The sequence below is a fragment of the Drosophila elegans genome, unplaced genomic scaffold (assembly GCF_018152505.1).
Source record: "Drosophila elegans isolate 14027-0461.03 unplaced genomic scaffold, ASM1815250v1 contig_149, whole genome shotgun sequence".
NCBI classification, from domain to species: Eukaryota; Metazoa; Arthropoda; class Insecta; order Diptera; family Drosophilidae; genus Drosophila; species Drosophila elegans.
The window spans coordinates 8812466-8831870 of NW_024545513.1; the positions used below are offsets into that span (position 1 = coordinate 8812466).

Sequence of the window (19405 nt, forward strand, 5' to 3'; positions counted from 1 at the left end):
GAACTATAAACCGGGAGTAACGAAGCAAAAACAAGCAATTCGGAGCCACATGTTGCCGTGACCACGCACACCGCACATCGCGCACCACATGGGGAAGATAGAGCTAGAGATAGAGAAAGAGATAGCGAACGGTGTGATGAGCAATATCAGATACAAATGCAGATACGCACATCTCTCGGCAAACACACAGATACTCACACCCGAAGCCGGGTGGTGGTGCAAACAAAAAAAAGTGTGACTCGGACTTTTCGCAAACTTATAGCTTTATTTTGCCCAGGGGCTACAAATAACTATATTACATATATTTATTTCATAAAATCAATAAACAAAAATATACCAATAAGTTCTAAGGCTCCATATATAAATTACTCTGCGTAAAAATGCACATAACAAAAATACGCTAATACTAATATTAAGGCAATTGTTCTTTGATCATGCTCCTAATTAGATTGATATAGCAATATGTTATATATTTTGTTTACTATGTGGTATTATTTTTAACTTTTTTCTGTGTCCTAATAAAAACTGTACTTCCTTTGATTTTCGTGATCATTTGCTTGATCACATCACTTTATCCTTTATAAAAATCTGACAAAAAAACAATTTTAAAAGGAAAATGGCCAATACTTGAATTGCATTTTAATGGGATAAGTACGTCGTGGTAGGCTTTGAGTTATTTAGTGATAGGTATTTTGTAGTTTTTGTTATGTGAACTTATTTATGTGGCTATATAACTTTAATGCCTTCGATCGCAGTGATCGTTCGCTAGAGTCACGGTCACGTGGCCATCACTGGCGCAAGCAGAGACAGCTGCAGAGAGGTGAAAAGTATCTGAGAGACGCTTTAGTTGTGTTGTTTTTTGAGTGTAGTCGCTCTCATTTTTAGTCCGCTCACTCTAGTCGCTCTCACGCTCTCACGCTCACCGCTGCTTAATGGCTACGACTTTTCGTATCGGAGCGGATCTTTAGTTCTTGGACGAAATTCAACGTTTTTCGACGTTTGTTCTTTGCACCGGGCCCAAAAAAAACGCTTAATAAGAAAACAAAAAAGAATCAAAAACGCAAACGAAAATGAGAATGATATTGAATATGAAAAAACGCAACAATAAAACAATAATTTGTTAAATAAATAAATTCATCGTTTTTTGAGGGAAAAAGTGAAATTGCATATTATGAAATTGGTTTAATAACAGGTGGTTTTTAATTATTTTTTGTGCGTGTTTGCTAGAGTTTTATTATCTTAGCCTTTTTTTTTGTGTTTTTTTTTTCCCAAATCGACCTTTGCGAACTTATCGTCGTAACCAGCAAAAAAAAAAAAAAAAAACAACAAAATAAACAGCAATGACAACAACAACGGGGGCTAATAATAATTAAACAGCGTGTGTTGTTGTTGTGTGCTCACTGAATAATCGGTGTGTGCGTGCGACCGGGTATCTGTGAGCGAGTGTGTGTGTGTGCTGTCTGGGCCAGAGTGTGTTTGTGTGAGTGGTGACTGCGAAGACGACCCGTCCAATTGTCAACATTCAACAGTCGAGGAGCAACACTTCAAGAGATACTCCGTCCACCGTCCACCGCAGACCTTCAGATACTCCATATAGCCCATATACTATATGGATATGGTATAAAGTATTCCCCGATCATCCGATCGATGCGAATTGCATGGGCCCAACAGCCGGCCCACCCGAACACAGTAAAGACGGCGAAAAAGAGGAAAAAAGTGCTAAATCTGCAGTCGACGGCAACTTGATCGGTTAGGAACAGGTGACTTAAGAATAGTGTGTTAAGTATTGTTAAGTATTTCAATTAAGGTCGATACCCGAGAATATTTAGCTTAATTCGGGGAAATGTATCTTTTTCTTACGGCATATGTATAAGTAGACCACAATTTAAGCAAGAAGCTTAAGATAATTGTATTTTTAATTGATTCAGTAAAACCAATAATAAGTTAGTCTCGCCAAAAGAAACATTATAAAAAGTAGATTGAGTACCTTAAAACGTAGAAATAAATATTAATTTCTTCAACACTGATTAATAGATAAAGTATAATTTAGTCAGCACTCAATTTTGGATACGAATTCTTAAGAATTTATTCAATCACAAAACTCACAAGAAATTCCTAGCAAACTCTGATTATTCCAATTAAAATATATACACCATTAAAATCTGGCTTGCATATGGGCCGTTATCAAATTCATTCACCTCCGATTTGCTTCAACAATATATGATTCTTGAGTTTGTTTACTAATTTTGTTACATGCTGATTTTATTTCGTTCGAGTAGATTACTTTTGCCACGCGAAAGTACCTACTATCGAAAGCAGAAATCTCAGCCTTAGGCAAAATTTCGAGATTCAAACTCAGACTCAGACCTCAGACGTCAGACCGCTTAAATGCCTCAACTTGTTGTCAAGGTTCGAGAATCCGCACCGAGACTCAAACACTTGGGCATTAAAAAGTTCATTCAACGAATTTAGCGTCTGCCTGGCTTCTTATACTCATACCCTTCCACCGGCAGAGCCGATTATTTAAAAAACAGAGGCTTATCTGTCTGAGCGAAAACGCTCAATAAATCAAAATAGAATTTAATGCGGAACCTTATCGGGGATGGGGAATCGACTTGATAGTGGGACATACAAAATAAAAGCCGAGTTAGGATCAATGTTGTGCAAGATGTTGCATAAGAGGCACCACTAAAAGATCCACAGGGTAGCACCTGAACAGGTGAGTCAGTTAATGGAATAGAGAGAAGGTCAGCTTGTGCGTCAAGACCATGCTAAATTACACAGAAAAGAACTAGACCTCACAAAATAGCCACCCACCAAACTAGATGCTTTTATTATTAATTTTATCAATTAAAACTTTTATCACTCGATTTTTACTTACACATACCATTTAAATTTTATTTAGTTTAAACTCCTCCAAGCAATTTTGAACTTTTTAAGCTTTTACTTTCCAAACTCAAATTCTTGTTAATTTAAATTGATGGACTATTTTATTAAGTTTGCAATGTTATAATGATGTCCAAAAAAATAAAACTGTTTTACTTATATATATATATATATAAATATTAAAAATAAATAGTGAGATTAGCTAAGTGTTACGAAAACTTCAATTTAAATTCATGTAGCCAAAAGTATTAACATTATCCCAGTATCAGTTGCTTCACAAATTTGTTCTTTAACGAAAAACCAATACATAGTGCTATTATCATTCTTTTGCTTTTAAATTAAAGCAAGAATGCCAACGTTGTTTTTTTCCTCAACCGAAAACCAATAGTTGAAAAGCTAATGGAATGGCAGCGCCTTCCGTTTATTTCTGATGTGTGCTCTAGTTTACGCTTGCCGGCCTTTGATTTGTAAACCAAATAGTTTCCCGAGCTGTTTGTTTATTTAATTAGCATATGGTTATGTGTGAACGGTGGAACGGTGAACGCACTGGAGAAGTGAAATCAGCGCCAAAATCTCCATCACTTTTCGCAAGGTGTCCGTTCGAAAATTTCCGGACAAATGGACGTGGTACCCGACCAATTGTACGTAACGTACGATGTCCAATTTAAACCCGGGACCGCCAATGCAATCGCCTTAATTTATAAATAGATTTAGATTCCCCACGGGGCACCCCGTTTATTTTCAATCTCAATCTCGGCTCAAGTGTCCGCGTCTCTCGAAGATTGCCGGCTGGGGGAATGGGAATCGTTCACCGTGCACCGGACACCACCACACCAGTGCGTCCATGGCTAATGGAAAACAATTCCAAGAAAGCAAAGTACAAACTCAAATATTTGTGGAACCACTCAAAAATCAAATTTCGATTTTACTCACGCAGCAAGTGCGTCTAAACTGGAATCATGGGCAAATGGAATCCGAATTCGGGGAATTTTCGGGATTTTATTATAACTCAGCATACTGTCGGTAAAACTATTTAGTTATTGGCTTATCTTTAATTTTTTTATTATTTGTTTTTATAGAAGAGGAAATTAAAAATACTTTAAAATTGTTACTTTAAAAATACTTTAAAATTGTTGTGCAATAACCAAATATAAAAATGTGAAAATATATGCTAACTTTTAATTAAGAGTTCAATTGAATGCTCTTTGGGTTTTTTGTGGAACGGCTAGGAATGGAGGTTTCAAATGTGAAAACCAAATCAACATTTTAATTTAATGAATTTATTATTTAATATGAAGTTGAGTTGACTTTTAACCACCACTTATATTTACCCGCACAAATTTTACCTCCTCCTGAAATTTATTTCAATTACTTCTGTTACACTGAAGAGCAAATACAGTGAAAAACATATTTTTACATTCAATTTGTTTAGAATTTGTTCAGAACTTATGATTATAATAAATACAAGATTTATCGGGCTCGGTAAATCCGATTTCGATTTGGTACACTTGTTAAAGCTTCTGGCTGAACTCTCTAAAAATCTGCATTTTAAAGCCTTTTCAAGTCCATAATTTCTCTATCTGGAGTCCTATTTCAAAGTGACATAAACAAATCTTAATTATTAATTTTTTAAAATCATAATATAATTTCTAAATTAAAAAAAAAAACAACATTGCAGAAAAGTTCCTTAAAACGAAAAAATTTAGCTAAATAAAAGCTTGAGGTTTAATTATTTAAATGCTTTATTACAACAGCCCTAATAAAGCAACAATGTAGATATATTAGTTGTGTTAAAAGAAGAGTGATCTTTTTGTTTAATTTTGAATATACATATGTGTATGTGTTTAGAAATTGATCGAATTTTGTCCAGCGTAGGAATAGGACTGACCAGATGAGTAATACATATTTCCGGCTGACGCGGCACGTGCCATTCATTTACGCAATGCTCCCCTTTTCTGTTTTTCCCCACGCAGAGATTTCCATGAACGGCGCCTACTGAGTGCTGCCACTGCCACTATCCCCCATCCGACCTGAACCCCACCGATTTGGCTCCGGATTAGCCGGGATATCCAATACAATCCCACTCCCACTCCCACTCTCACCCACAATCCACGATGCTGCAGCACACGATGACGAAGCGCAAGACGCTGATCATCGCCTGCTTTGGGATCGCATTGGGCCTGTGCATCGGCACCGTGCTGAAGAACTACCGGGCACTGGAGATCGTGAAGCGGTGCAGCCTGCGGCCGACGAACCTCAAGTCGCCGGCGGAGATCATTGGCCTGCGGGAGGAGGACAGCATCCAGAATTCGCAGCGTAATCTGGTCTTCGTGGGCGTGATGACGGCGAAGAGCTTCCTGGAGGGCAGGGCGCGAGCGGTGTACGATACGTGGGGCAAGGAGGTGCCCGGCCGGATGGCCTTCTTCAGCTCGGAGGGCAGCTACTCGGATGATCTGCCGGTGGTGGGCCTGAAGAACGTCGACGATCGCTATCCGCCGCAGAAGAAGAGCTTCATGATGCTGTACTACATGTACGAGCACTACATCGACCGCTTCGAATGGTTCATCCGGGCGGACGACGATGTCTACATGGAGCCGGCCAAGCTGGAGCGCTTCCTGCGCTCCATCGACAGCTCCCGGCCGCAGTTCATCGGCCAGGCGGGCAAGGGCAACAGCGAGGAGTTCGGCCTGCTGTCCCTCGAGTTCGACGAGAACTTCTGCATGGGCGGCCCAGGGGTGATCCTGAGCAGCGAGACCCTGCGCCGCGTGGCGCCCCACATTCCCACCTGCCTGAAGAACCTGTACAGCACCCACGAGGACGTCGAGGTGGGCCGCTGCGTGCAGAAGTTCGCCGGCATTCCCTGCACCTGGAACTACGAGGTGCGTTTACCTGCTGCTTTATCTTGTTTTATTTTGTTTGAAGTCTTATTTATATTTTTTTAAAAAATTAAAATTAAAAATAAAACTTTAAATAAGATAGTTCTACCGGTATTTAGCCTAAGATTTTCACAAGTTGACTTAGACTTTCAAATTAAAATCATGCTTAAGGTTACATTTTATGTTATACTCTTTAATAGCATTTCGGAATAAGTAATAACAAAAAGCTTTCTTAGGAATCGCTAAGCTTAGAAGTACTATTATTGTTTTTATTTTTGCTACGAGTTCTTCAGAATCGCTAGTTCAAAAAATTCATCCCAATAATTATTTAATGTTAGCTAAACAAGATCCCATATTCAAAGAATCTTATTTATTGAAGCTATAAAAATTGTTGGACTGTTGTTTAAATACAATTTATTTTTAATTATTATTTTAGATACAGCGGAATCTTCGAATTCAATTGCTGTTTCATATCAGAAAAAAACCATTATTCCACGTAAAATTGTAATTTTAATTAAACCCACAGATGCAGTACATCCTGCGGCACAACTCAAGCGGCCGAAATGCATACACTGGAAAACTGAAACGGAAGGAGATCCACAATGCCATCACCCTGCATCCCATTAAACAGGCGCCACTCATGTACCGCTTGCACTCCTACGTACAGGTGGGTCGTACTTTACTATATATATGTCATAAGAAAATCGATTTAAACTGTAATTATTAATGTTTTTTTTTCAATAGGGTCTGAAGGCCGAGGAGATGCGCCAGGAGTCGCTGCTCCTGCATCGGGACATCAAGCGGATGGCCAAGTATCTGGAGGTTCCGGACGAGAGCACCTACATGCTGCCCAGCGTCTCACCGGAAAGCGATTCGGGCAAAAGGCACTTCCAGGACCACAACATATTGGGTGAGTCCAGGTGTTTATAGCAACTTATATAGTTGTTAAGGACTATTAAATCTTTATATATTTGAAAACAACTGAGAACAAAAATTTACAAATGTCTGTGGAACTGGAAAGGTTTTAGGTGACCCTAAGCTGGTCACCAACACCATCTGCATCCGTATCCGCAACCGTATCCTGGTCGTGGTTGCAGATGGTGATTCCACTGCCCAGACAGGCGGCATAACCCATCAGATGGGGCAACAGATTCTGTTCCATAACGCCACCGAAGAGATGCGCCTGCGGTCCCATTGCAAAAACGGCCACATCCTCGCCAGAATGCACACCCTTGCGTCCGTGAATATAACTGGGAGTGTAGGAGGCTGTCAAGGGCAAAAAAGGGGTTTCAGATATATATAAAGCCATAACAAGAGTACCAAAATATGTAGTTCACTTTTAAACCAATGAATTGAAAGCTTTTATAAAGCATAAGTCTCATTTTAGGTAGGAGTTTTTACAGGAACAAATTCTTAGTTGATTTACAATTTTTTTAACTGAGATAACTGAAAAAATTGTAATACTTAAATTAATTGTAATGTTATGCACTTTTAGATAATGCTTAAAATTCAAGAATTTTTGGCGGGTTGATGTATGTTTATAAGCCATAAATCACATATTTTCGGTAGAAATTTTAATTATATTTAAAATAATGTGGGAAATATGAGATTTAAAATGGGACCCAATCATATATCGATTTAAAAGCATTATATTAACTATATATATAACTGTATATAACTCACTTGGACTCAGCGTCCTGGCGGGACTCTCCCTTCGGCCCTCCTTGTCCAGACTCTGCCACTTGCCGATGGCGTAGTTCAGGGTGCTGTAGGGCACTCCGTTCACATCGCGCTGCTGCTCGTCCATTCCCAGGATGGGGGTGCCCCTTCTCGCATAGCCGGCCATGCTGAGGGTGTGCGCATGATCGGCGGTGACCACCAGCAGGGTGTCCCGGGCATCGGTCATCTTGGCCACCGCCTCCACTGCCGCATCCAGTTCCAGCATCTCGTCGAGGGCGTAGCCCGCCCTCGTTTCGTGGTGTCCATGATCGATCCGGCCGCCCTCGATGAACAGAAAGTAGCCACCGTTTGCCGCCTCCCGTGACTTTTGCTCCAGCCTCTCAATGGCCACCGCTGCCATTTCGCTGAGGCGCGGCTGCTCCCTGCTGGCGGCCAGGTGATAGGACATGTGATTGTCGCTGAAGAGGCCCAGCAGGTCGCCAGTTCCATTGCTGCAGTTCCTCAACTCGGCCAGGGATCTGGAGAAGCAGCCATTTGGGTGGGATTGCCGCCACTGGGCGAGCAGATCCTTGCCATCGCTTCGCTCATTGGCGAATTTGCCCAGACCACCGCCCAAGATCACGTGCATTGCGCGACCTGGTTCCTCCTCCACCAGCTGGCGGGCGATCTCTAGCTCCTCGCCACGCCGCCGGACATGGGCGTAGGCGCCGGCCGGACTGGCATCGGTCAGCCGGGTGGTGGTCACCACACCTGTGGCCTTGCCGCCACGCTGGGCCCACTGGAGGACGGAGTCCACCTGCTCGCCACCGCCACTCTGGCCAACTGTTCCACTGCGCGTCTTCACGCCACCCAAATACGCGGTGGCCGTGCAGGCCGAGTCCGGCGTCTGCTCATCCAGGCAATAGGTCTTGCTTAGTCCGGCGAAGGGGAAGCGCTCCACGGCCAGTTGGGCCTCCTCGCCGCGTCCGCCGCTCCGTTGACCCTTCAGGATGCGAGCGGCCGTCATGGTGGCAATGGACAGGCCGTCGCCCAGGAACATCACCACATTCCTGGCCCGCCGGCCATCGGTAATGGAGTCCCTGGTCCTGGCCAGACGTTCGCGCAACTGATCCTGCGCCTGACGCAGCCAAAAGGAGGACCACTGCTCCTCCTCCACGGACTCTGTTCGTACGGGGATGCACAAGGTGGGGCTCAGGAGCAGGATCGGCAGGATCAGCAGGATCAGCCGGATCGGCACTCGCTTGTCTTGGGGCAACATCTCGACTGCGATTCTATGCCCTGTGTAACAGCCAATCCCATGTGACTGTCAGCGCCGTCAGACTTTCGTTTTTTAAGGGCCAACTCAGTCGGGGAATCTACCCAAAGTCAGGTCAATCCAACAGAATATCAGTAACCACCACCCGGGGCGGCTTGCCATTAGCATTGGCCCAAATTCCAGGGAGTCCATGGATAGGGTTTTACCACGATTTGGCATCATCCAATTTGCTTAGATAAGGAGTGAAAGTTAATGAGTTATCAACTTAATTCAGATCAGTCTTATGATACCTGAATAAATAGAACTGTGTTAATCATAGAAAATATTTAACAAATTTTAAATGTAAATAATATTAATAATGTAATGCAACAAGATATATCTCACCAAACAAAACTTATAACTTAACAACTATAATTTTAATTTAAGTGACGGGACTTAAATTAGTTGCAATTAGACTTTTTAATGGGAATAATTAGATGGACATTTATATATAAATATAACTACATATTTATTTATATTTTTAAAATTTTAAAATTTGTAGCTAAGTCAGCTATTACTAAACTTATTAACTCATTACTTAAAAATTTCTTGACTTATTTTTTATTTAACATTCTTAATAATTTATAATCTTAGATTTCCTCCCATCTGATTATATTATGACCTATGTATTCCCTCCTTCTCATGAATAGGAATCAGTCCGGAATTGAACAAATTCGTGCCCGGCAGCACCGATGACCTGCTGGACTGGTCCTTCATCGCCCGCAGCCTGTACTCGGCCAGCTCGGCCAATCCCAAGCAGAAGATCGACTCGGCGATGCGGGAGGGCCTGGAGGACGTGATCACCGAGGTGATGGAGAACATCAACAACTACTCCCGCCAGCGGGGTCGGGTCATCGAGTTCCGGGAGCTGCTCTACGGCTACCATCGGCTGGACGCGCTGCATGGCCAGGACCTCATCCTCGACCTGCTGCTCATCTACAAGAAGTATCGCGGCAAGAAGATGACGGTCCCCGTGCGAAGGCATCTCTACGTCCAGCGCGCCTTCACTGGCATCTTTGTCAAGGAGTTCGACGAGGACTTCTACAACGTCACCCTGCAGCAAAGTGAGTACTGGATATCAGAATATTATGCTATCAGGGGTAAACAGCTATACGTTTTGACAGTATAGTCAGTATAATCATTTGATTTCTATTTTAGTTTATTTTCATTTTACTCAAAGCTAAAATTTAAAATTAAAATATTTATGAAAACAACAGGATATTCAACGATATCAAAGTATATACATATATATTTATATAATATGGGTATATTCGCCTTCGGCAGGTCTCTTGGGCAGCCTCTTCCAGAACGGAATGGCCCGGCTGAGCAGCCACTTCACGATGCCCAGCGGACTGCTGCCGCCGACGCAGGACAAGATCGTGTTCGTGCTGCCGATCGCCGGGCGGCTGGGAACCTTCGAGCGCTTCCTGCGCACCTACGAGCGCGTGTGTGTGCGCGGCGAGCAGCACTGCGACCTGCTGGTGGTGATCTTCGGCCCGCCGGAGGAGCTGGGCGACCACCTGCAGCTGCTCCACGATCTGCACGGCAGGCATGTGTACCAGCAGGTGAACTGGATCCAGAGGAGCAGCGCCTTCTCGCGCGGCGTGGCTTTGGACGTGGCGGCCAGATCCTCGTACATCCGGCAGGAGGACATCATTCTGTTCATCGACGTGGACATGGTCTTCGAGGTGGCGACGCTGCAACGGGTGCGGATGCACACGCAGCGCGGCAAGCAGGTGTACCTGCCCATCGTCTTCAGTCAGTACGATCCGCAGAGGCGAAGTGGTGGCTCTGGCGAGGATGAGGCGCCACGGATCGACGACGAGAGCGGCTACTTCCGGCAGTTCGGCTTCGGCATATGCGCCATCTACAAGTCGGACATCCTGGACGAGGACATCAACGGCTTCGACAAGGACATCACCGGCTGGGGCCTGGAGGATGTCAAGTTCCTGGAGAAGATCGTGCGGGTGGGCACGCGGCAGCGCGGCTTTCTGGCCAACACCGCCGAGGTGGCCATGGACTACAATGAGGCCGCCGAGCAGTGGCGCCGCCTGAGCGTCTTCCGTGCACCCGATCCCACGCTCGTCCACATCTACCACGAGATCAGCTGCGACGTCCAGCTGGACGCCCCACAGTACAACATGTGCCTGGGCACCAAGGCCAACTCCCTGGGCAGCACGCGCCTCATGGAGCAGCTCTTCCTCAGCAGTCCGGAGAACATCCAGTTTGCGGCGGACTTCAATCGCCAGAAGCAACAGCAACAGCAGCAGCAGCAGCAGCAGCAACAGCCTGCTGGCCTGCTGGCCAGGTGATCATCCACATGCAGTGGTCCCTCATACCCGATCCCCACCAGCGATTCTGCCACATAGTATTATGCTTAATGTTTCCTAAACGAGTGCGTGAGTGTGAGCCAAGCGACCGATATGCCAAATCAATTCGTTCGTTAGTCCTTAAAGCTAAGTTAGACATCTAATGATCCATATATCCATAGATGGACAGTGATGGGATTGGTATGGGTAAACTAGTAACAGTAGTAGTATTTTTATTATTAATATATCTTTTTTAACTTGTAGCATTAGAAAGAACATTGAAATAAATTAAATTTAATTAAATTACAAAATTAATTAAGTCAATGTCAAGAAAAAACAATTGAAAAATGTCGATACTATTTTAAATATTTGAGTTTATAAAAATAGTTATGTGCATAGAGGTCAATTCTTCTATAATTTAAGTTACACGCTATTTTATTAAAGTATTTCAAAATTGATTAGAGTAAATTAAGACCTAAGTTGACCCAAATAAATAAATACATGTTGTTCCTATGTAGACTTGCCTCAAAAATAAAAACAGAGAAGTGAATCAATAAATTACTTTAATTAATATTTAAAATTTTATTAGACCTTAGAAAATACTTTTTTTTAATATATTATATAATTTAAGTCAAGTAAAGGTAGTAATGGTGGCAGGAGCAGATCCAAAAAGCATTTTTAAAATCTTGAAATTCTTTCTTAATATATTACCTTCTATTCCACCAACACTTTTCCCATCACTGTAGAAAGCCATGTAATCAATTAAGATTTAAGTTTCCATTCGAGCTGATCCATTTCGAGAATTCTGTGGCATTTCAAAAATGCTTCACTGAATCTATAAGTATTTTACTTTCTTCGACTTGATTGGAAAAACTGTATTCCACTAGCCAAAAACGTGTTGACAAAAAATATGCATTCACAAGAAGTTAACTTAATACTTGATTTTCCACTCAAATAAACACTTAACTATATAAGAGATATGTTTATTTAAAAATAAAACCAAACATCTTTCATTTGATAATTATTTTAACGCATTAGAATATAAGTATGGGAAAGGTGGAGACCTGCATCCAACATAGTATTTGATTATGGAAATCTTATTATCTATATCAAATAGATATTAAATATATCACATGGTTTCAGATATTCATCACCAAGTTGTGTTCAGACAGTATTTATGTTATCGTCAAGTTAAAAGCTTTTCTTTGGCTTCCCTTGCAAGTTGTACAAGATGCTCGTTTAGTGGCGATCTATACATAGTCCACCGGTTCGATGCCGAGCAGCGACAAGGCCACATTCAACACCTGACGCACGGCCATGATGAGGTAGACCCGGGCATACAGAGTTGGCATCAGTTGATCGCGCTTCTGGACAAGCACCTTCTTGTGGCGATAGTAGCGGCTGAAGGCGCTGGCCAGATTGCCCATGAAGTGCACCAACAGATGGACCCCGCACTGTCCCTGCTGCACTTGATCCATCAGGGATTCGAGTAGCTCTGGGAAAGTCAATAGGTAGCCGTAAATCAGCTGCCAGTCCATCTGGAAAAATGGAATGGGAACACACGCATTTACATACAAATTGAAAGAAACGAAATAGCATCCCCTTACATCATCCGCCAGAACGCTGAGATCGATCTCCCCCAGCGGAGGCAGTGGCTCGTAGACGCCAGCGTTCACCTGGGCAGCAAACGTGCGCAGCAGGGTCTCCAGACGTGCCGAGTTGTACAGGATGTACGAGGCCCCCTTGGAGCTGCCCATTCCGTTGCGCACCACACAGGCGGCGGAGGCGTGGCGCACCTCGAACAGATCCACGATCACGGCAGCCGCCCCCAGGCGCTTCATCAGCGTGTCCAGGTTGCACATGCCGGCCGGACGGTATCCATTGCGGTGCATGGCCATCAGATGCATGTGCGTGGAGCGCAGCCTGTATGAACAGAAAAAGAGCAAAATTGCATTTAATTTAAGCAAGATATGTAAAATATTTAAAGATATCTAAAGGAATGCGGCAAAATAAAACAAATACTAAGTTTTTAAATTTCAAAACATATTGTCTGCATATTAATATAAATTATGTGCCTGTACTTTGGTACATTTTAGCAGTGGCAAAAAAAAGAGCCTAATAAAGTAAAATTTTGCTTAATATAAAGATTAATAAAAAATCAAAATGCTAAAATTACAAATAATGCTTATTTTAATGCTTATGTTATTACGAAATTTACAAAATATACAAAGAATAATATAAAACCAGTAGTTTTAAGTATTTAAAGGCTGAATATACTCACTCCAAATAGTCGTCCACCATCAAAGCGGTGGCTGTCTTCTTCACGGGCTCCACCACAGGACCACTCACGAGGCAGACATGGTCCTTGGGCTGCACATGGCAGCATTTCTGGGCCTCAACGTTCACGCAGAGGGTGTCCTCCTTCCGATCCTTGGCCTCGACCAGGCGCCAGGGCGAGTAGTCGACCAGCCGGAACACGATCTTGTAGAGCTCCTGCTGGCGGTAGTGGCGCAGCTCCTGGGAGCCATCGGTGGCTCCGGCATCGGTCTGCCAGCGCAGGCACATGGTGGGCGAGTGCTCCGTCTTCTGGAGACGCCCGTAGTCGGCGCCATGCACGAGCACGGCCTTCAGCACATGGGCGATGACCGGACTGCGCTGGAAGTGCAGTCCATATCGGTCCTTGTGCAGCATCGTGATCCCGCAGAGCGGGAAGCGCCACTCCTTGGACTGGCGGATCAGCTCCTCGCGTTGCTCCTCGTCGGGCATCAGGACAACCGCATCTAGGCGCAGCTGGAGTCCCTGCCGCTTGGCAAAGCTCTGCCAGTAGCGCGCGGTGGCCGCCAGGCTGAGGTCCCCGTTTGCGGCCAGATCCTCGTTGTGGCTCCGGATGATGTCGCCGCATTTGCGCAAGCGCACCGGAGCCACTGCATCGCCGGCCAAAGCCAAAGCCGAAGCCGACTCCTTCTCCGCCTCATCCACAGACTGGGTGAAGAAAGCAAGGAGCTGCTGGCTGAACTGCGACAGCGGATTACAATCCATTATTAACCAACTTAAGTTTTTTAGTTAAAGTTCCTTTATTTTTAGGCTTTTTCTGCTTAAAAGTGACAAGCACGTTCAATAGAGGTGGACAAGCATTGATTAGCGTAGAGAAACATCGATTAGAGATGGTTATGCCAATATCGATGCTATCTGTGTTTTCAAGACATCGATGTTATCGAATGTACTGCCCGCCAAACCAAAAGCAAATTCAAAACAAAACAAAAATGTTATACAGCGTTAAATTTGTTATAACATTTTCTTTAATATGCCATTCACAGCTAAAAATGTTTGATTTAGTCAAGTTTCACAAAAAATCGTAATGTAAAAAAAGTTGTTAATTTTATGATCAATTAGTTATCCCCCTCATTAAAATCCAATCCAAAGTCAAGCTCACAGCACAAAAAAGGCCATTGAAGAAATCCTTAGGAATGCGCGTTGCGATTACTCTGTATTAAATGATATTTGATTTATTTGCAAGAGGCTGTTGGAGCTGCTTCCTCACAACCGCCTGGCAAACTGCTCGGAACAGAAACAGTTTTGTACATAGTCATAGACGATAACTTGTTGTATATATAAGTATAAATTAAATTATCACAATCGATCAATTCATAATATAACTAGAAAGTGTCAACGTACGCAAATCATACAAATATATAGTCGCATGTACATGGTGTGTGTGTGTGTGTTGTGGTTGCTGTTTGGAGGATGGGTAAGTGGAAGTGGAAGTGGATCCGGATCCGGATCCGAATCCGGATCGCTTGGCTAATCGATAAGTATATAAAGCATAGTACATTGCAACTGGGAATGGGACACGGAAGCGGAAGCGGACACGGAGACAGAGACGGAGACGGGAACGTTATGGTGGCCACGTTCGCCGCAGGCATGGCAATTCGGGCAGGGAGACGATCCTGCGCTCCGGCAATCATGTCTGCTTCGGCGGTCGTTGGAGGTTGGGCGGCGGGGCGGCCAGCAGCTCGTCAATCTGCAGCTTGTAGGCCGCCTTCAGCTCGGTCAGATCCAGCTCCAGTTCCTCGGTGCGTTCCACCTTCTCGCCGTACATCTGGAGCAGGGCATCGTAGCGATGCTGCAGGTCCTCGTATCCCTTCTCCATCACCTCGTACACCAGCAGTTTCTCCTTCATCTACAATGATCGATACATAACTGATTAGTAAGTAATATATTTGAGAAAAGACGTTAGAATTCTATCTACCGTTTCCAGTTCGATGGTCAGATTGGATATCTCGGCGTCGAGCACGCCCCTTTCCGCCTGCAGGCGCGATAGCTCCCACTGCAGGTGGGTCAGCTCACCATCGCGTTGCTTCAGCAGCGCCTGCAGGTGCTCAAAGGTGCTGGTGTTGGCCGCCAGGAAGCTGAGCTGCACACCCTGGACGATGCCCGATGGATGGCGGCCCGAGTTGGAAGCGCAGTCGAGGTCGTCCTGCATGGACAAGTGAATTAGTCGGTTGCGAGGCAGGACCTTGCTTCAGTTAGTATTAGGTATTACCGCCTGCCAGTCGATGATGCCGCCCAGGGCCTCCTCGTTGGACCCACTGTCATCCGCCAGACTGAGTGGCGGCGAGGAGCGCAGCGGTGCCTGCGATTTGGGCAGCTGCATCTGCATTTGCATTTGCATCTGCATCGGCATCTGCATCGGCATCTGCATCGGCATCTGCATCTGCATTGGCTGCAGCTCGCTGCTGGCCTTCACCGCCTCCACGGTCAGCAGGCTGGGTTGCTCCTTCTCCACCTGCTGCTGTTGCTGCTGCTGCTGCCTGCACTGCTGCTCCAGGCTGGCAATCTGCTCCAGCTGCTGCCCAAGCTCCGCCTGCAGCGCGCTGAGTTGCCTGCCAGGAATGGCAAAAAAAAATATATAAAATTTATGGATGAGAACAAAAGAGGAAGCCGAAAAACAAAAATAAAAAATATTAATAAAAATTAAATATTCTTAATAACGCTTATATTTCAATTTCTATGCGTATATGTTTAAGTACAGTGAAGCTATGCCTGTTTTTAGATATATTTTGGCTATCTTTCCCCATTACAACTATGTATATGATGTCACTGTTCAATTTATAATATATATATATATATATATTACTTCCGAAATAGTAAAGAATTACTATATCTCGTAGTAGGTTCAAATAAATGTATTTCTCTCAATTTTAATAAAATTAAAACGCTAATTCTGAAATACTATAACTCGAAGTATAATCAAATAATTAAAAAACAGAAAACCTATAATTTTTAAATTTTTTTTCGATTGTTCCAAAAAAACCCTATTTAGACGTAAAACTCTATTTGTAATACAATTAACAACATATTAAAAGAATTGCTCAAAAGCATCTATACATCGGAGTATATGGATGTACATAATTTAAGAAACAATGGAGATCTCTTTCTATTTCCCTTTTTTTCAATTGTTCTTATCTATATACATCCTGCACATAGCTTTAAAACTGAGAGACTAGTTTGTGTAGAATCGGACAGACGGACGGATAAGATCGACTCCCCTAGCTGATCAAGAATATATATACTTTACAGTGCCGCAATTGTCTCCCTGACCCTCTGCAAGGCTATAGAAATCAAGAACGCACCTCTTGTGATCCGCCTCCGTGTGGGCCGCATCCAGGTCCCGCTGGCGCAGGGCCATCTTGGCCGCCTCCGCCTCCATCAGCGCACTGGACAGCTTCTCCTCCAGGAGAGAGCAGCGGGTGCGCAGCAGCTCCTGCTTCTCGCCCTGCACGGACTCCAGCTGCTGCAGTGAGCGCAGCTGGAGCTGCGAGTCGTCCAGCTTCTGGAGCAACTGCTGCTCCTCGCGATTCCAGCCGGCGGTCCGCTGGTCCAGGGTGCGCTGCAGCGACTCGATCTGGCGGATCAGGGGTGTGGTGGTGGCGCCCAGCTCCTGCGTGGAGCTCTCCGCCCGCAGCTCGGCGGCCTCCAGGCGTCGCAGCAGCTGGCGGTTCTCCTCGCGCATCTGCTGCTCCCGCCTGGCCAGGCTGTGCTCGGCCAGGCGCAGTTTCTCGCGCAGATCGGACACCTGCTGCACGTACTCCTGCTGCTCGGCACGCAGGCTGTCCTGCTCGTTGCGCGTGCGCTTCTGCAGATCGCCCTTGAGGCCATCGAAGCTGGCCTGCAGGGCGGCCAGTCGGGATTGCAGATCCTCGATGCGGCCACGAGCCTCCAGGTTCTCCTCGTCCACACGCTTCTTCTCCGCCGTCATGCGGCACACGGCCTCGATTTGGGTGCGCTCCATCTCCTCCTTGGCGGCCAGGGACTTCTTGAGGCGCTCCGACTCGCTGGAGAGCAGCGATATCTGCTCGCCGTTCTTCTTGAGCAGCGTGTCCGAGGTGCGCTCCTTGGCGCGCAGCTTCTTGATGATCGTCGACTGCTGCAGGATCTCCTTGGACAGCTTCTCGCCCTCGGATTGCAGGCCGGCGATCATCTCATTGCACTCGGCCAGCTCGTCCTTGGGTATCTTGTCCTGCAACTCGTCGCGCAGGCTCTTCATCTGGATGCGCAACGCGTCGCGTTCACGTATGCTGGCCTGGAACTTCTTCTCCAGCGCCGACAGACGCTGCACTGCATCCGCCGCGTCCGGACTGTTGGCGCTGTTGGCCGCCGCCTCGACGCGCGCCCGCAACTCCTGATTGCGCTCGAGCAGCTCGGCATTCTGGCGCTCCGACTGCAGCAGACGCTGTTCGCGCGCCTCAATCACCTGGTTCAGCTCGCTGATGCGCTGCACCAGCTTGTCCAGCTCCGACTGCGAGTCCTCCGACAGCAGCGAGATCTCCGAGGGCTCGCGATGGTGGCCCTTGGGCTTGGGCCCGCCCGCCTTGCCAGCGGCCAGCTCCTTGAACTTCTGGGGACTGGTGCGCGTGGTGGTGCTGTTGGTGCTGGAGTCGCCGTTCGGATTCGAGATGATCTCGATGTCCGACGAGGTGGACGAGTAGCTCTGGTCCACCACATCCGCCTTGGCGGGGGCGGGCGACTTGCCCGACTTGCTCGACTTGCCCGACTTGTGGCTCATCTGCAGCTGGATGTCCTCGAAGCTTTGCGTGGAATCGGAGTCGGCATTCCCAGCTGCCTGGATGTCGCTCAACACCAGGGCCTTCATGGTTTTGGTGGAGTCTGCAGGGGATTAGATGGTGAGAAAGTCGTTTGATTGCTTGAGTGCAGTGTACCCACCGTTCAGGTGATCCTCCATGTGCCGCTCCAGCTGCGTGCCCCCGTCCTCGTCCTCGTCCTCGTCGTCGTCATCCTCGCCATCGCCCTCGGCATTGTCGGATGTGTCGTTGCTGGCGATGATCACTATGCTGTCGGGCAGCGAGGGCTCCGTGTCCGGGGACATCTCCATTTCGCTGGCCGTGGTGGCCGTGATCAGCTCCAGCGAGGATTCGGACAGGCGCTTGGCCACCGACGCGCCCTCCTCGCCGCTGGCCGAGATCGGGGACGTCGGCGAGGACAGCAGGTCCACCGAATCCGAGGTGGCCGACTGGCGCTTGCCGTAGGCGGCCACACTGCCCGGAACGGATGTGGGCGTGGGCGGAATGGTGACCATCTCGTTGGCATGCGGATTGTCGAAGAAAGTGGGCGTTTCCGATGGGGGCGTGGCCGCAGTTCCTTGTGCCTCCGCGGATGAGGTGTGCCCAGGTGCACCACTTTCGCCCGAAGCTCCGGCGGCGGCCGGCGAGTCCTTCTCCGACGCCTTGCTGTCGTCGTCCTGGATGTCCAGCGCCTCAATGAGCACCGTCTTGGCCTTTTCGAACCAACTCATGGTGGCTGCGGATGTGGATGTGGTTGTGGTTGTGGAGTCGCAATGCCCACTGTATCAATACTGTTGACGTCGCTGCAGGCGGCTGGCGAAAACGAAGGCCTAATCCCACTCCTGCTGCTGCTGCAATCGCCTGCTCCTTGGGGGGCACATGCAAATCCCTGCTTGTGGCGCTGTCTGTGGATTTCCAATTGGGATCTCCTTGCTTTACGAACACATAATTAAAACAAAAATCCTGTTTCTAATTTATCGATTAATTTTTCGATAGATCAGCTGGAGATGGAACAGAGTGACCGTTTGCGGCTTACTACAGTGCTCGCTCGATGTAATGAACCATTTATTACAAATTATAATTCTTTCAACCAATCTTTACATCTATACTTTCTATACGAAAAGAATATGGAACATAATTTGTAAATGACTCGTATTGTAAGAACCACAATTGACAGAATAATATCATAATATATAATATATTATTTAAATTATTTCCCGCTAATGAGTTTATAATATAAGAACACATAAATATAAGAATATCCCATAGATATAACAA

The 19405-nt window shown here is 45.9% G+C and overlaps 4 protein-coding genes across 5 annotated transcripts; 1 reads left to right on the forward strand and 3 right to left on the reverse strand.

Moving 5' to 3' along the window:
* Positions 1-960: 960 nt before the first annotated feature.
* LOC108136511 (chondroitin sulfate synthase 1) lies at positions 961-12061 on the forward strand. 2 transcript variants are annotated; one of them, XM_017257771.2, is made up of 6 exons: positions 961-1760; positions 4860-5765; positions 6289-6429; positions 6507-6672; positions 9387-9800; positions 10021-12061. In XM_017257771.2, the coding sequence occupies exons 2-6, from the start codon at positions 5001-5003 to the stop codon at positions 11046-11048; spliced, it is 2514 nt and encodes an 837-aa protein (XP_017113260.1). In that variant the 5' UTR covers positions 961-1760; positions 4860-5000; the 3' UTR covers positions 11049-12061. The 2 variants fall into 2 exon arrangements, with proteins under 2 accessions (XP_017113260.1, XP_017113261.1); XM_017257772.2 differs by having other exon boundaries at positions 961-1749.
* Positions 6721-8787, reverse strand: LOC108136512 (alkaline phosphatase, tissue-nonspecific isozyme). The gene is made up of 2 exons (XM_017257773.2): positions 7446-8787; positions 6721-7028 (listed from the first exon to the last, which is right to left on the reverse strand). Exons 1-2 carry the CDS (start codon positions 8698-8700, stop codon positions 6787-6789), a joined length of 1497 nt encoding a protein of 498 aa, XP_017113262.1. The 5' UTR covers positions 8701-8787; the 3' UTR covers positions 6721-6786.
* Positions 12013-14177, reverse strand: LOC108136514 (DALR anticodon-binding domain-containing protein 3). The gene is made up of 3 exons (XM_017257774.1): positions 13327-14177; positions 12653-12968; positions 12013-12583 (listed from the first exon to the last, which is right to left on the reverse strand). Exons 1-3 carry the CDS (start codon positions 14082-14084, stop codon positions 12296-12298), a joined length of 1362 nt encoding a protein of 453 aa, XP_017113263.1. The 5' UTR covers positions 14085-14177; the 3' UTR covers positions 12013-12295.
* A 348-nt stretch (positions 14178-14525) lies between these two features.
* On the reverse strand, positions 14526-19102 carry LOC108136590 (TATA element modulatory factor). Its single transcript, XM_017257902.2, has 5 exons — positions 18270-19102; positions 16679-18212; positions 15589-15928; positions 15295-15522; positions 14526-15225 (listed from the first exon to the last, which is right to left on the reverse strand). Exons 1-5 carry the CDS (start codon positions 18856-18858, stop codon positions 15007-15009), a joined length of 2910 nt encoding a protein of 969 aa, XP_017113391.1. The 5' UTR covers positions 18859-19102; the 3' UTR covers positions 14526-15006.
* Positions 19103-19405: the final 303 nt, after the last annotated feature.

Excerpts from the sequence above, each read along its gene's own strand:
- LOC108136511 (XM_017257771.2), top strand. The coding sequence starts at position 5,001 with ATGCTGCAGCACACGATGACGAAGCGCAAGACGCTGATCATCGCCTGC. Across the intron at positions 6,430-6,506 it reads GCTTGCACTCCTACGTACAG|GGTCTGAAGGCCGAGGAGAT; the intron begins GTGGGTCGTACT and ends TTTTTTCAATAG. Across the intron at positions 9,801-10,020 it reads CAACGTCACCCTGCAGCAAA|GTCTCTTGGGCAGCCTCTTC; the intron begins GTGAGTACTGGA and ends CGCCTTCGGCAG.
- LOC108136512 (XM_017257773.2), bottom strand. The coding sequence starts at position 8,700 with ATGTTGCCCCAAGACAAGCGAGTGCCGATCCGGCTGATCCTGCTGATC. Across the intron at positions 7,029-7,445 it reads CGCCAGGACGCTGAGTCCAA|CCTCCTACACTCCCAGTTAT; the intron begins GTGAGTTATATA and ends TGCCCTTGACAG.
- LOC108136514 (XM_017257774.1), bottom strand. The coding sequence starts at position 14,084 with ATGGATTGTAATCCGCTGTCGCAGTTCAGCCAGCAGCTCCTTGCTTTC. Across the intron at positions 12,969-13,326 it reads ATGGTGGACGACTATTTGGA|GCTGCGCTCCACGCACATGC; the intron begins GTGAGTATATTC and ends CTGTTCATACAG. Across the intron at positions 12,584-12,652 it reads TCAGCGTTCTGGCGGATGAT|ATGGACTGGCAGCTGATTTA; the intron begins GTAAGGGGATGC and ends CCATTTTTCCAG.
- LOC108136590 (XM_017257902.2), bottom strand. The coding sequence starts at position 18,858 with ATGAGTTGGTTCGAAAAGGCCAAGACGGTGCTCATTGAGGCGCTGGAC. Across the intron at positions 18,213-18,269 it reads CATGGAGGATCACCTGAACG|ACTCCACCAAAACCATGAAG; the intron begins GTGGGTACACTG and ends AATCCCCTGCAG. Across the intron at positions 15,226-15,294 it reads TGACCATCGAACTGGAAACG|ATGAAGGAGAAACTGCTGGT; the intron begins GTAGATAGAATT and ends CGATCATTGTAG.